General features: G+C 45.2%; 1 protein-coding gene across 2 annotated transcripts in view; it reads right to left on the reverse strand.

Moving 5' to 3' along the window:
* Positions 1 to 2,487: 2,487 nt before the first annotated feature.
* gtf3c3 (general transcription factor IIIC, polypeptide 3) overlaps positions 2,488 to 13,835 on the reverse strand; it is a 51,976-nt gene continuing 40,628 nt past the window's right edge. Inside the window, exons 17-19 of one of the 2 annotated variants that reach the window (XM_083634369.1) lie at positions 13,227 to 13,351; positions 11,104 to 11,256; positions 2,488 to 3,084 (exon numbers count right to left, since the gene is read on the reverse strand). In XM_083634369.1, coding sequence (XP_083490495.1) covers positions 3,064 to 3,084; positions 11,104 to 11,256; positions 13,227 to 13,351 — 299 coding nt within the window. In that variant the 3' untranslated portion in view covers positions 2,488 to 3,063. Of the gene's footprint in view, positions 3,092 to 11,103; positions 11,257 to 13,226; positions 13,352 to 13,835 lie in introns of both variants that reach the window. The other variant, XM_083634368.1, reaches the window with a different exon arrangement.

Below are 13,835 nucleotides of genomic sequence, written 5' to 3' on the forward strand. Positions count from 1 at the left end.
GGGCTCTGTGTCTGTTTGTTTCCATTTTTGGCCCACCAATTGTGATGTCACTGATGATGTCACAATGTCTATGACATAATCAGTGATGTCACTCAATCAATTGTGATATCATGTCTACGACATCATCAGTGCTGTCACTCGAGCACTCGATGATGACATCAGTGATGGTAAATTGGCTCTGTCTGCGATTTTGGTCCGCGATCTCGAGCAATTGTGATGTCACTGATGATGTCACAATGTCTGGTCACTCGATCAATTGTGATGTCATCACTAAGTGATGTCATCAGTGATGCAAAGTTGGGCAGTTGCGCCTGCCAATAGAGCTGAGCAGGCGAGGCCACGCAGCAGCTGAGAGCTGCAGGCGAGGGCGAGCTGCGTGTGAGAGCTGCAGGGTGTAGCAAGCCTGGACAATGCGAGCCTAGGAATCGAGCACAAGATGCCTAGTAAAGAATATTCTCTATTTGGGTCTAACGATAAATTAGGGCTCCTTCACAGGAAAAAGGATGAGAATCACTGGCCTACTGTAGATCAGTGCCCAAACTGGCAAAACGATGAATAGTTTAATTTCAATATTATTCACTAAAAATTATCCCAATTAGAGAATGTTTAAAGTTGACTATTTTAGGCTCAGTGTAGTTCAACACAGGAGAATGGGGCCATATGGGGGACAGTTTTATGAGTTGGGAGGGCAGTGGGGCCTGCCTGGTGCCTATTTGGGGGTTGGGGACATGGAAAACATCTGAGATACCCTGGCCTAGATGAGAGTGCACTCAGTGCAGTGACCCGCGGAGGAAAGACGTTGGGAGCAGACAGTTGAGATGAGAGAGGAAGAGAGGAGGAAAGACATTGGGAGCAGACAGTTGAGATGAGAGAGGAAGAGAGGAGGAAAGACGTTGGGAGCAGACAGTTGAGATGAGAGAGGAAGAGAGGAGGAAAGACGTTGGGAGCAGACAGTTGAGATGAGAGAGGAAGAGAGGAGGAAAGACGTTGGGAGCAGACAGTTGAGATGAGAGAGGAAGAGAGGAGGAAAGACATTGGGAGCATAGTTGAGATGAGAGAGGAAGAGGGATTTGGCAAATAATCCCACTGCCTTAATCCCTGTCACAACAAAAGAAAGCTACTACTTCTGCTTCCATCCATATTTGCAGCTTTTGTCACATGACCAGAAAACAACAGAAAACAACAAGCTCTCAGATGTTCCAAAGCTACTTCCATCTTATTTATTATGATCTGAAAAAATTCCCTTCATACTTTAAATACCATTCATTAACAAATATAAAACTGTTTTTACATTGTGGCCCAGAATCATCTACCAATATTGCTCCCAATATTGCCGTTATAACCCACACTTTGTAGGATATAATAGCTTTATTGGTAGCAGTCATAATGATGATGATGACTGGAATGAGGTTGACAACAGTAAAAATGGTAAAAGCGGATAAAGTTGAAGCTGCCATCCGCTTTGCCACAAATGCCCCCTATAGGACACTCCACTGCAAACTATACTCCCTGGTAAACTGGCCCTCCCTCAAAATCAGACGAGACATTCGCTGGCTGACGTTTATTTATTTACAAAACACTTCTAGGCCTCACTCCCCCCTACCTAACACACCTACTGCAGTTACGCTCACCCCCCATGTACAACACCCGCTCTGCCACGCACCTCCTGCTGAAGGTCCCCAGAGCCCATTCCTCCTTGGGCCGCTCCTCCTTTCAGTTTGCGGCAGCTGATAGCTGGAACCAACTTCAAAAAACCCTTCTTATGGAAAGCTTTGTTCCCATGCGCTCCTTCAGGGACACAATTACAAACACCTTAGAGCATAAGCTTCTCCTGATGCTCTCCACCCTGTCCATGTGTCTGTTTATGTTTGCCTGTGTGACTGTGATGGTATGGCCATACTAACATGCCCTGTCTGCCGGCTACTGTGATGTCTGTCTGCCTATACATGCTGCCTTTATACTGCTGTGTGCTGCTTATGTGCTGTCTACTACAACTGTGTGCTGTCCTGTACATAACTGCAGGATTTTTATTGTTTTTAAGTGTCTGCTTCTGTGCTAATTGTCTGTTAACTACATGTATTGTATGTTACTGCCTCTGTGACTGTTTGTGATGTCCATTTTTAATCGTCGATTCCGAATTCCCTCCTGCATCCCCTTCCCCGCCTTATGAGGTCTTTTGCCTCCTACCAGGCTGTCACACTGGATAAGAATTTGTTCTTACAGACTTGCCTGGTTAAATAAAGGTTGATGATGATGATGATGATGAAGCTATTTAGCTTTCAATCAAAAAGCTTTAAAATGCTGAAATTGAATGGTAACAACAGGATAAAGACTATGGGCAGTTTGTAATGTAATATAAAAGAAAACAATGAAGCATAGTCTGATTCTACTGAGAAAAGAATGGCATTAAAGACAATAGTTAAATCCAACAAAATTAAATGTGTTTTTATTCAACAGGATCATATGAAAAAATATGTACTGACAAAGTATTATTTTACAGCTTGCATTGGAAACATGTTTCAAACAATGTCCTGCAATTCTCTGCATGAAGACATGGTGATACTCGGTCGGTGTGTGCGTGCGTGCGTGTGTGTGTGTGTGTGTGTGTGTGTGTGTGTGTGTGTGTGTGTGTGTGTGCGCGCATGTTCAAATGATGACCGTAACAACCAGTGTTTCCTTGACATTCATTAGCTGTGGTGGTTAAGGAATACAATATATATATATATATATAATATAAATACAAGGAAAATGTAACAATAAATCGTCACCTAAATAAATATTACAATTTAATTACAATTAATAATAGAGCAGAAATGTCCAGATATCATGATGTTCTGATACTGCAGCACTCATAGCAAATTAACCTGGGTCTCAAAACCAAAAATATACAAACAAACAAAAATCTACAGGAAACACTGGCAATGACAATGATTTTGGATTGTGTGTGTGTGTGTGTGTGTGTGTGTGTTCAGACAATGCAGTGTGTGTTGATGAGCTGGCGGGCCATCTCCACGTTCCCACTGGCCTGATAGATGAGGGAGAGGTTGAAGGCGATTTCTCTCCTTAGATCCACCTGATCGTCAGCTATGCCCTGCAGGGATGGAGAGAGGGAGAGAGAGAGACAGAGGGAGAGAGCGATGAGAGAGAGAGGGAGAGAGCGATAAAAGAGAGAGATGAGAGAATAGCCCATTTTACACAGCCTGTGAAAGCCGCGATCGTTGTGGCATCATTACGCCTCGCCTCCTGTTTAAAAGTCACAAGGAGGGAATGGCGAGTCATTTTGTTACGCCTTTCGTTCCGGCAGTGGAGGTAGTATCCGAATCAACATCTATTTAAAAGGGTAACCCGCGGGAAGGCGGATCAAAGAGGGGGAATCGCTGTTTACTGCAGTCTCGTCTGTGCACGTTCTAGGGGTGTCAAAATTAATCGTTTAAACGATGCATCGCGATGCAGACGTGTAAATCGAATCGAATCATTGACAGATGAATTGTTGAATCGTTTACGTTTAAATTTCTGTTGACATTCAGATTTTAAAGCATTTTCTAAGTAAAAAAGGGACTTGATATTTATCTGATTGCTTGTATTAATTGATGAAAAAGTAGCCATGTGCAGTAATAATATAGAAAATTGAGGATTTGATACTTGGAGCTGTGATACTTTGAGCTGTATGGAGATCGAGATGCATCGTGATGCATCGTGGAATCGAATCGAAGATAGTTGAATCGTAATCGAATCGTGAGGCTAGTGAAGATTCACAGCCCTGGCATGTTCCCTTCCGAAAAACGTTATAGTAATCCTGTGCATTTATAGCCTACTAAATAGCCTATATCCCAACAAATCCATAACTCCATAGGAATATTATAATACATTTGACGTTACGGCCGTCGCAGCAATAAAAAGGGGAAAGGCATAAGTGAAAGTAAGGTTGCTTTCTCACTGCTTACAGGAGGAATGCTCTGTGCCTACATGTGTTTACAGGAGGAATGCTCTGTGCCACTGCCTACATGTGTTTACAGGAGGGATGCTCTGTGCCTACACGTGTTTACAGGAGGAATGCTCTGTGCCTACATGTGCTTACAGGAGGAATGCTCTGTGCCTACATGTGTTTACAGGAGGAATGCTCTATGCCTACATGTGTTTACAGGAGGAATGCTCTGTGCCTACATGTGTTTACAGGAGGAATGCTCTGTGCCTACATGTGTTTACAGGAGGGATGCTCTGTGCCTACATGTGCTTACAGGAGGAATGCTCTGTGCCTACATGTGTTTACAGGAGGAATGCTCTATGCCTACATGTGTTTACAGGAGGAATGCTCTATGCCTACATGTGTTTACAGGAGGAATGCTCTGTGCCTACATGTGTTTACAGGAGGAATGCTCTGTGCCTACATGTGTTTACAGGAGGAATGCTCTGTGCCTACATGTGTTTACAGGAGGAATGCTCTGTGCCTACATGTGTTTACAGGAGGAATGCTCTGTGCCTACATGTGTTTACAGGAGGGATGCTCTGTGCCTACATGTGCTTACAGGAGGAATGCTCTGTGCCTACATGTGTTTACAGGAGGAATGCTCTGTGCCTACATGTGTTTACAGGAGGAATGCTCTGTGCCTACATGTGTTTACAGGAGGAATGCTCTGTGCCTACATGTGTTTACAGGAGGGATGCTCTGTGCCTACATGTGCTTACAGGAGGAATGCTCTGTGCCTACATGTGTTTACAGGAGGAATGCTCTGTGCCTACATGTGTTTACAGGAGGAATGCTCTGTGCCTACATGTGTTTACAGGAGGAATGCTCTGTGCCTACATGTGTTTACAGGAGGAATGCTCTGTGCCTACATGTGTTTACAGGAGGAATGCTCTGTGCCTACATGTGTTTACAGGAGGAATGCTCTGTGCCTACATGTGTTTACAGGAGGAATGCTCTGTGCTACACGTGCTTACAGGAGGAATGCTCTGTGCCTACATGTGTTTACAGGAGGAATGCTCTGTGCCTACATGTGTTTACAGGAGGAATGCTCTGTGCCCACATGTGTTTACAGGAGGAATGCTCTGTGCCTACATGTGCTTACAGGAGGAATGCTCTGTGCCTACATGTGTTTACAGGAGGGATGCTCTGTGCCTACATGTGTTTACAGGAGGAATGCTCTGTGCCTACATGTGTTTACAGGAGGGATGCTCTGTGCCTACATGTGCTTACAGGAGGAATGCTCTGTGCCTACATGTGCTTACAGGAGGAATGCTCTGTGCCTACATGTGTTTACAGGAGGAATGCTCTGTGCCTACATGTGTTTACAGGAGGAATGCTCTGTGCCTACATGTGTTTACAGGAGGAATGCTCTGTGCCTACATGTGTTTACAGGAGGAATGCTCTGTGCCTACATGTGTTTACAGGAGGAATGCTCTGTGCCTACATGTGCTTACAGGAGGAATGCTCTGTGCCTACATGTGTTTACAGGAGGAATGCTCTGTGCCTACATGTGTTTACAGGAGGAATGCTCTGTGCCTACATGTATTTACAGGAGGAATGCTCTGTGCCTACATGTGCTTACAGGAGGAATGCTCTGTGCCTACATGTGTTTACAGGAGGAATGCTCTGTGCCTACATGTGTTTACAGGAGGAATGCTCTGTGCCTACATGTGTTTACAGGAGGAATGCTCTGTGCCTACATGTGTTTACAGGAGGAATGCTCTGTGCCTACATGTGCTTACAGGAGGAATGCTCTGTGCCTACATGTGCTTACAGGAGGAATGCTCTGTGCCTACATGTGTTTACAGGAGGAATGCTCTGTGCCTACATGTGTTTACAGGAGGAATGCTCTGTGCCTACATGTGTTTACAGGAGGAATGCTATGTGCCTACATGTGCTTACAGGAGGAATGCTATGTGCGCTCTGTGCCTACATGTGTTTACAGGAGGAATGCTCTGTGCCTACATGTGTTTACAGGAGGAATGCTCTGTGCCTACATGTGTTTACAGGAGGAATGCTCTGTGCCTACATGTGTTTACAGGAGGAATAGACCCCTTATATACGCCTACGTCACAATGACAACAAACAGCGTCAGATGCGCAAGACGGAGGCAGAAAGACAGACTCCGCGCAGCCCTGTCAAGTAGTTTTCCAGTCGCCCGAAAACTATTCGAGCTAGATATGTCTTCGTGTTGTACAGTGGGATGCCAGAATCGGAAAGTTATTGTAGGAGAGTATTCGGGTCCGCCTATTCACACTTGGTTAATAAAATAATAAACGATAGAGCCAGGCTGTAACGTTATAATTCACCTAATTCTCCCCACATATCCTGTTCTACGCAACTCGAGGGAACATACACAGCCTCGCACACACGCAATAGAACACAACACAACACAACACTGAACAGTCTGTTACACTATCAACAAAGCAAGGACTAAAGTTTTACCGAATCCCGTCAACTCATACTGCTTTTAATGCTAACCGTAGGTGTCTTTGGTTGCAAGCCGAAAGAGGAAATCGTTAAAAATGCCCGACTTTGCAGTGCTCGCTCATTTCATATCAGGTAAACTGTAGTAGGCTGCAGCCACATCGCTCGGTTAGTTAACAACCAAGTAACGTTAAATAATGTCATTATTGAGTTGAACTGATTGGAACGAGGACATCATTAAAAATGCCCGACTTTGTAGTGCTCTTCATAATCAGGTAAGCTGCCTGAAACTATAGGCTGCTCAACATCGCTCGGTTAGTTAACGGACCAAGTAACGTTACATAATGTCATTATTGAGTTGTGTGCATTATCAACATAACAATATATCTTTGCAAGTTACATAATAATTATCTACGCTATCCCCAGTTATAAAGGAATGCATGATATGTATTGCTGGCCATATAGGCTTGGCCAATTGACAGCGCCAGTGCGTATGGGTCTGTAAGACATATCCCATTAAACAACGTTAATTTCGATGCATAACATTGCTTATCACTAGGCGATAAGCTGTGGTAGTAAGCCGAGAACTGCATTTTAAAACTAAAATATAACTGTGTGTTGCAGATGGGCACAGAGCAGTCCTGACAGCGTGGCTTTCACACAGTTCTCACTGTCTGTCAATGCTGGGCTGACGGTTTTTTGCCTACACGATGCGCGCGCAGCTCAATGTTGACAAGCTGTATAAGGGGTCTATGCTCTGTGCCTACATGTGTTTACAGGAGGAATGCTCTGTGCCTACACGTGCTTATTTAACGTGCGTCTGCATCTGTGGTGAGTCGTGGTCTGAGGACTCCCTCTCTGTCAGTCTCTCCTCAAAACAATCCACAATCCAGCAGGTAGGCTTTTTTGTGTGCGTCTGATACATCTCTCTGTAAGTCGTAGGTGAGGATATCCCCTCTGATCAGAGCTAGTTCATGATAGAATGTCATGCCAGAAGAATGCCTCCTCACGCTGTGTAAAAGGCAACACTGCCCTCGTTGTGGGACTCATTGCGGGCCTCCCTAACAGCAATATCGTGGGATCTCTGTGTAAAAAGTGGCTGATGCCAACAGAGAAAGACAGAGGGAGAGAAGAGCGACAGAGAGAGGGATATTACCCTGACTTTGAAAAACACTTTCCAAACTTCTATCTGTTCTAATGAAATGAAACTAGCATTTGTACTTTGAGAGGAAGAGAAGAGACTGTGGGCGGCAGCTAAGTTTGTCTCAGCCTGTTATAGTCTGAGACACAGCAGCTGAGCTCATTTCTCTGTATTCTTACTCCACTGAACGTTTCCCTGTTTGCATCAACAATATGTAACTGTAACTGTATTCTGTTTACTACAATGTGTACGTTTGCTTTGGCAACAGACACCGCTGTATCTAATGTCAAAAAAGACACTTTGAATTGAATTGAATTTAGAGGGATGGAGAAAAGACAAAGGTGGAGAACAGACAATGGGGAGAAACAGAGTGCAAGTTCCCTAGCCTGGGTAAACCCAGCCTCCACGTGACCTCTATCTATGTGCTATCAGTCACAAGACTGAAGACTGAAGACTGATAGCACATAGATAGAGGTCACGTGGAGGCTGGGTTTACCCAGGCTACAAGTTCCCCATACTGAAAAGTGGCTTTTAAACATGAAGTCTGGATCATGTCTGGCTAGCCAGAACAGGATATTTTCCAGTTTTACCTTTTTAACACGTTCACTGCCAATGACGTGTTAACACGTTTTCAGAATCCAGCTGTTGACTGCCAACGACGTGTTTTTTTTGACGGTGGGACGTTGATCTAACCCTTTTACGTCTCCTACACCAGAATTGGAGGTATTGAATGTGTATAATCTATTTTACCGACGCACTGAGTGGCGACATGTCTCTCCACAGTAGAAAGAGGCGACCCAAAACTGGAGGGAAAAGCGTGAGGAAGCCGTTCTCATACTGTAAAATTGATGGCGAAAACGCTTTCACTTTCGCGCTGATGCACAGCGGTGGCAACGGTGGGGGGTTCCAAGAATAGATTGGATGCACACTTTGAAACACGCAGTATAAATATGACCAGAATCGCAAAACCTTCATCAAAGCTCTCAACCAAAACTCCACGAAACGAGCGAGTCCACCCAGACTTCCTCAAACAGCGGCCGCGCAAACAGGCACAGCAGCAGCAGCAACTTCGTTGTGACACGCCCGCTGGAGAGCCAGGGAGGCAGGAGGAGAACACACACGGAGGGAGGAGTTGGAAGCAGAGGGGGGTTTCCTGCTGTTATGGAGGAAATTACTGTTCAAAACTATTGTTTAGATGTCTGAAGTCTTACTGATGCCAAAAATGAATGGTTAAAGTGACTGTTCTATCGAATTTCACAAAAAGCCGTTTATCTCTGAATAATTTTTCTGACGCTGAAACCATGCTGTATTCAACTGCTAATGCTTACATAACTACTAACTCTACAAACTAACTCTTTTAGACAGAGAAAGCACACATTCTATTAGTTCTTTTGAGATATTGTGTGTTCACAAAATCTTAGCAGAAAAGAATCCTCGGGTCTTGAAAGATGAGCCAGAATTCTCAAAAAAAAAACTCTGGCAGAAGCTAACTACAGTAAAAAAAAAACGTCTGGCAGTGAATGTGTTAACACGTTCACTGCCGTGGACGAGATATCTCGTCAAGCAGAAACCAACGCTTGACTGCCGTGGATGAGATATCTCGTCAAAAAAAAAAATTTTTTTTTTGGATCAACGCCCCCCACGTCTCCTATAAAAATATGGGAGCCACCGAACGTGTACAACCCATTCCACCGACCCACTAAGTGGCGACAGTGCTCTCCAGACTAGAAAAAGGCGAGCCAAAACTGCAGGGGAACGCGCGAGGAAACCATTCTCATACTGTAAAATGGATTGGCGAAAACGCTTTCGCTTTCGCGCTGGGAGCTGGCGGTGGGGGATTGCAAATTTGCATAATAGATTATGGGTGCAACACACTTTGAAACACTGGCAGAAAGCCCACAATCGCACGCAGCTTCATTCCAGCTGAGCTCACAACCGAAACGAACGAGCCCCATGCAGACTCGCCCAAAGAGCGGTCGCCAGCAGCCAGGCAGCACAGACAGGCAGAGCCTCGCTTGTACCGCTGCAGCCACGGAGGGAGGAGGAAAACACACACGGAGGGAGGAGTTTGAAGGAGAGGGGGGTTTCCTGCTGCTATGGAGGAAATTACTGTTCAAAACTATTGTTTAGATGTCTGACGTCTTACGCCAAAAATAAATGTTTAAAGTGACTGTTCTATCGAATTTCACAAAAAGCCATTTATCTCAGCTTAAATTTTCAGACGCTGAAACCATGCTGTATTCAACTGCTAATGTCTACATAACTACTAACTCTACAAACTAACTCTTTTAGACAGAGAAAGCACACATTCTATTAGTTCTTTTGAGATATTTTGTGTTCACAAAATCTTAATCCTCGGCTCTTGAAAGATGAGCCAGAATCCTCAAAAAAAAAACTTGGCAGAAGCTACCTACAGTAAAAAAAAAACTGCTAGCAGTGAATGTGTTAAACATGATAGCGGTAGCATAACAAGAAATGTGATAGGAAACAGCTTTAGCGAATCTTCAACCAAACTCCATTCATAAACATGCCGTTTTAATAGAGGGTCCATAGGCTGTCAGTCAGTCAGCTCCTCTCCTCTCTCCGCAGTGTGGACGCTCAGTCACACAACACTGCCTGCCTCAAATGGCTGCCTCATCACACAATAGACTTGGCTGCATCCAACTCAAGAAAACTTATCAGAAGAGACTAACGTTAGCGACAAATCTGGAGACTTTTTCTGATATGGGAATGATGGGATTATTACCAGCAAGCAGCAGTAAAAGCAGGCAATGACAATAGCTGGGTAAGTCCCGCTAGCATCGATGCTAAGTTAGCAAAGTAGCCTACAGCAAGAGCGCAGCTGAAGCTAATTAATATGGACGTTAACATCCATATAATATATAGCCATGTGTTTGCGCGATGACATCATGTATTGGCGATGTCAAAGGGTGGCGATTGACGATCTGACTGAGGTCAAGATTGCGCAACTCTAATAGGCTATCATCATCTCTCTTGTTGCATTTTTAAACTGGCAGATGGGGGATTCAACTTTTAGTTGTTTACTCATCTATATTGGCTCTCTTCCAAATAATCCAGCCACGTAACTAACGCTACGTCCATTCATGAAAATAATGATGGGACATTAATGGTTTGTAAAGTGCCACCACGTGCCCACTCACACATAACAGCGAGATGATCTGGATCATGACCTGCCAGAGTTAAACTTGCGCTAACCCGGATCCTACACCGGCGACCGAGATGAATATGATACGGACTCGCGGGAGTACGCGTAGGCCAGCTAATTGTTGTTTAACATGCAGGCCAACCGGCTAGGAGCGGGTTATAATACGGATTCCACTGCATGTTAAGAAGTGGCTTGTGAATTCAACTACTAAATGGTCGAAAAGAGGAGGAAGGAGAGGAGGGGGGTGGGATAGAGAGGGTGAAGGGGGGAAAGGGTTGCGGGGGCTGTCTGTGTGTGTGTGTGTGTGTGTGTGTGTGTGTGTGTGTGTGTGTGTGTGTGTGTGTGTGTGTGTGTGTGTGTGTGTGTGTGTGTGTGTGTGTGTGCGTGTGTGTGTGTGTGCACCTCTAGTGGGGTTGCAGGCAGCGTCAGTGCTTTCTGGTAGTAGTGTATGGCCAGATGGGTCAGGCCCACCTGGTGCAGCGCTCGGCCCAGGTTGTACAGGCTCTCCTGACACTCGCCACGCAGCTCCACGTACCGCCACAGGAACGAGAAGCCCTGCAACACACACACATAAGAACACAGAAATAAGGTAGATAAATAAAAAGCCAGCAGGGGGTGCCAGTGTTTAATTTGGGGGCACCACACTCATGTTGTTCTCATTCGCTGTTCACACTAAAACCTACGAGAAATAATGTAACTATCATTTGTGTATATAACCACGTAACGTCTGAAATCCACGCCACGGCAGTGCAACATTCAAATAAGCCACAGTGCCGCTTAGTGGTCAGGGTGGAGGAGGCGCAAAACACTCTGCTTTCACGCCGGAGATCCGTGTTCACTCCCACATGTCCAAAGTCACCATTTCAACCATAAGTCACATCTCACGTTTTCGTTATTTAAGCCTAACCCAAATCATGACCCGAACATTAACACATTGAGTGCCAGCCATGTTTTCAATCCTGTGGGTAAGTTGTGCCAGGGTTGTTTTTGACGATTCTGGCTCATTTTACAACAGCCGAGGATTATTTTCTGTTAAGAATTCATGAACACCAATCATCTAAAAATAACTAATAGAATGTGTGCTTTCTCTGTCTAAAAGAGTTAGTTTGCAGAGTTAGTAGTTATGTAGATATTAGCCGTTGAGTACAGCATGGTTTCAGCGTCTGGAAATTTATTCAGAGATAAATGGCTTTTTGTGAAACAGTCACTTTAACCATTAATTTTTGGCATCAGTAAGACCGTCAGACATTCTAAACAATAGTTTTGAACAGTAATTTCCTCCATAACAACAGGAAACACCCCTCTCATTCAAACTCCTCCCTCCGTGTGTCTTCTCCTCCTTCCTCCTGGCTGTACAGCGGGCGTGTCAGAAGCGCGTTGCTGCTGCCTGCCTGCCTGCCTGCGTGCCTGCCTGCCTGCTTGCCTGCGTGCGGACGCTCCTTGTGCGAGTCAAGATGGGCCGGGGAATGCGTGGGCGATGGGCAGATGTTGATTCTGGCCTTTCTGAGGTGTTTCAAAGTGTGTTTCACCTATAATCTATTTTGCAAATCGCTCTCCGCTCTCTGTGTGCTGCTGCCGGTGCGCGGCCGCTCTCAGGCAAGACAAGTCTTGAATGGATTACTGTAAAATCGCCTCGCCATTTCCTTGAACGGCTTGCTCCCGCGGCAGTTTTTTCTTTGATTTCGGTCGTCTGGGGGAGCACTGTCAACACTTAGTGGGTCGGTAAAATAGATTATACACATTCTCTTGCTCCAATAGTGATCTCGAAGATGTAAAAGTTGTTGATTGATGTCCCACCGTCAACAAAAAAAAAATGTTTATGTAAGACGAGTAAACTCGGCTCTGGCACTCAAGCGTTGGATTATGTAAGACGAATTATCTCGGCTATGGCACTTAACGTGTTAACAAAGTTGTTTTACTTGCCTAAAACCAACCATGTTGTTTTACTTGCTTAAACATAACCAGGAAACGCGGCACCACGCCCGGCCTGAGCGTTGAGCTTCCCCCACTGTCACCACCAGGTAGCTGTCCAGGCGGGGGTGGGGGGTGGCGGAGAGGGGCCAGTGACGTGGACCAGCTGCTGCCAGAGAAAGATGGCTGAGTCCGCTCTCTCTCCCCGGGAAGCGGTGCTCCTGATGCCGTCCGATCTACTTCACCGGCCCCTCTCCCCCAGGGAGCAGTGCTGCGGCACCCAGCCACAGAGCACCACAGCGGGCTTGGCAAGGCAGAAGTGAGTACGGTTCCCGGAGCCCCTGGCCAGTGTGATATGGATCTTTTTCTTATTTCACCATGACCAAACCCAAACCCTAATCTTAACCAAGTTGTTTTACTTGCCTAAACATAACTGTAACAATCTTAGCAGGTGCAGGGGCTTGCACAGGCACACTGATTGCTCGTGTTGCTGGACACTCGTAGGATTATGCACGAAACTGAAGGAAAACTACTTTTCGTAAGATATCGTATGACGTTGAATACGTTGCCACACACACACACACACACACACACGCGCGTGCACACACACCTACCTGCAGCAGCAGTGGATGTCGTTTAGCTACAAACTTCTGTGATGCCATGTGGAAGAAGGTGAGTCCCACACACAGGCTGTGCAGAGGGTTGTTGGGGTGGGTCTTGAAGGCCTGTACATACTGGCCTAAAGAGACACATGTCAGCACACATCCTCATAATGCTGGCTGCTATGCTTATATTAGCATTAGCTGTTGGCACAGATCCACACACAGAAATGACATCAGGTATGTTTATGCTAGTCAGGCGAGTGGAGCTGCTGCTATACCCAGGGGATTGGTATAAGCTCACAATTAAATAATTCCTTGTTCTCCTAAATTGAGGAAAAGTAACATTAATCAGCCATTTTTCTTTACGTTCTTTTTAACACATTGAGTGCCAGCCGTTTTTTCAATCCTGTAGGTAAGTTGTGCCAGGGTTTTTTTTTAGGATTCTGGCTCATTTTACAAGAGCCGAGGATTATTTTCTGTTAAGACTTCGTGAACACCAATCATCTAAAAATAACTAATAGAATGTGTGCTTTCTCTGTCTAAAAGAGTTAGTTTGCAGAGTTAGTAGTTATGTAGATATTAGCCGTTGAGTACAGCATGGTTTTAGCGTCTGAGACAGCA

The sequence above is a fragment of the Poromitra crassiceps genome (assembly GCF_964638095.1).
Source record: "Poromitra crassiceps genome assembly, chromosome: 3".
Taxonomy (NCBI): domain Eukaryota; kingdom Metazoa; phylum Chordata; class Actinopteri; order Beryciformes; family Melamphaidae; genus Poromitra; species Poromitra crassiceps.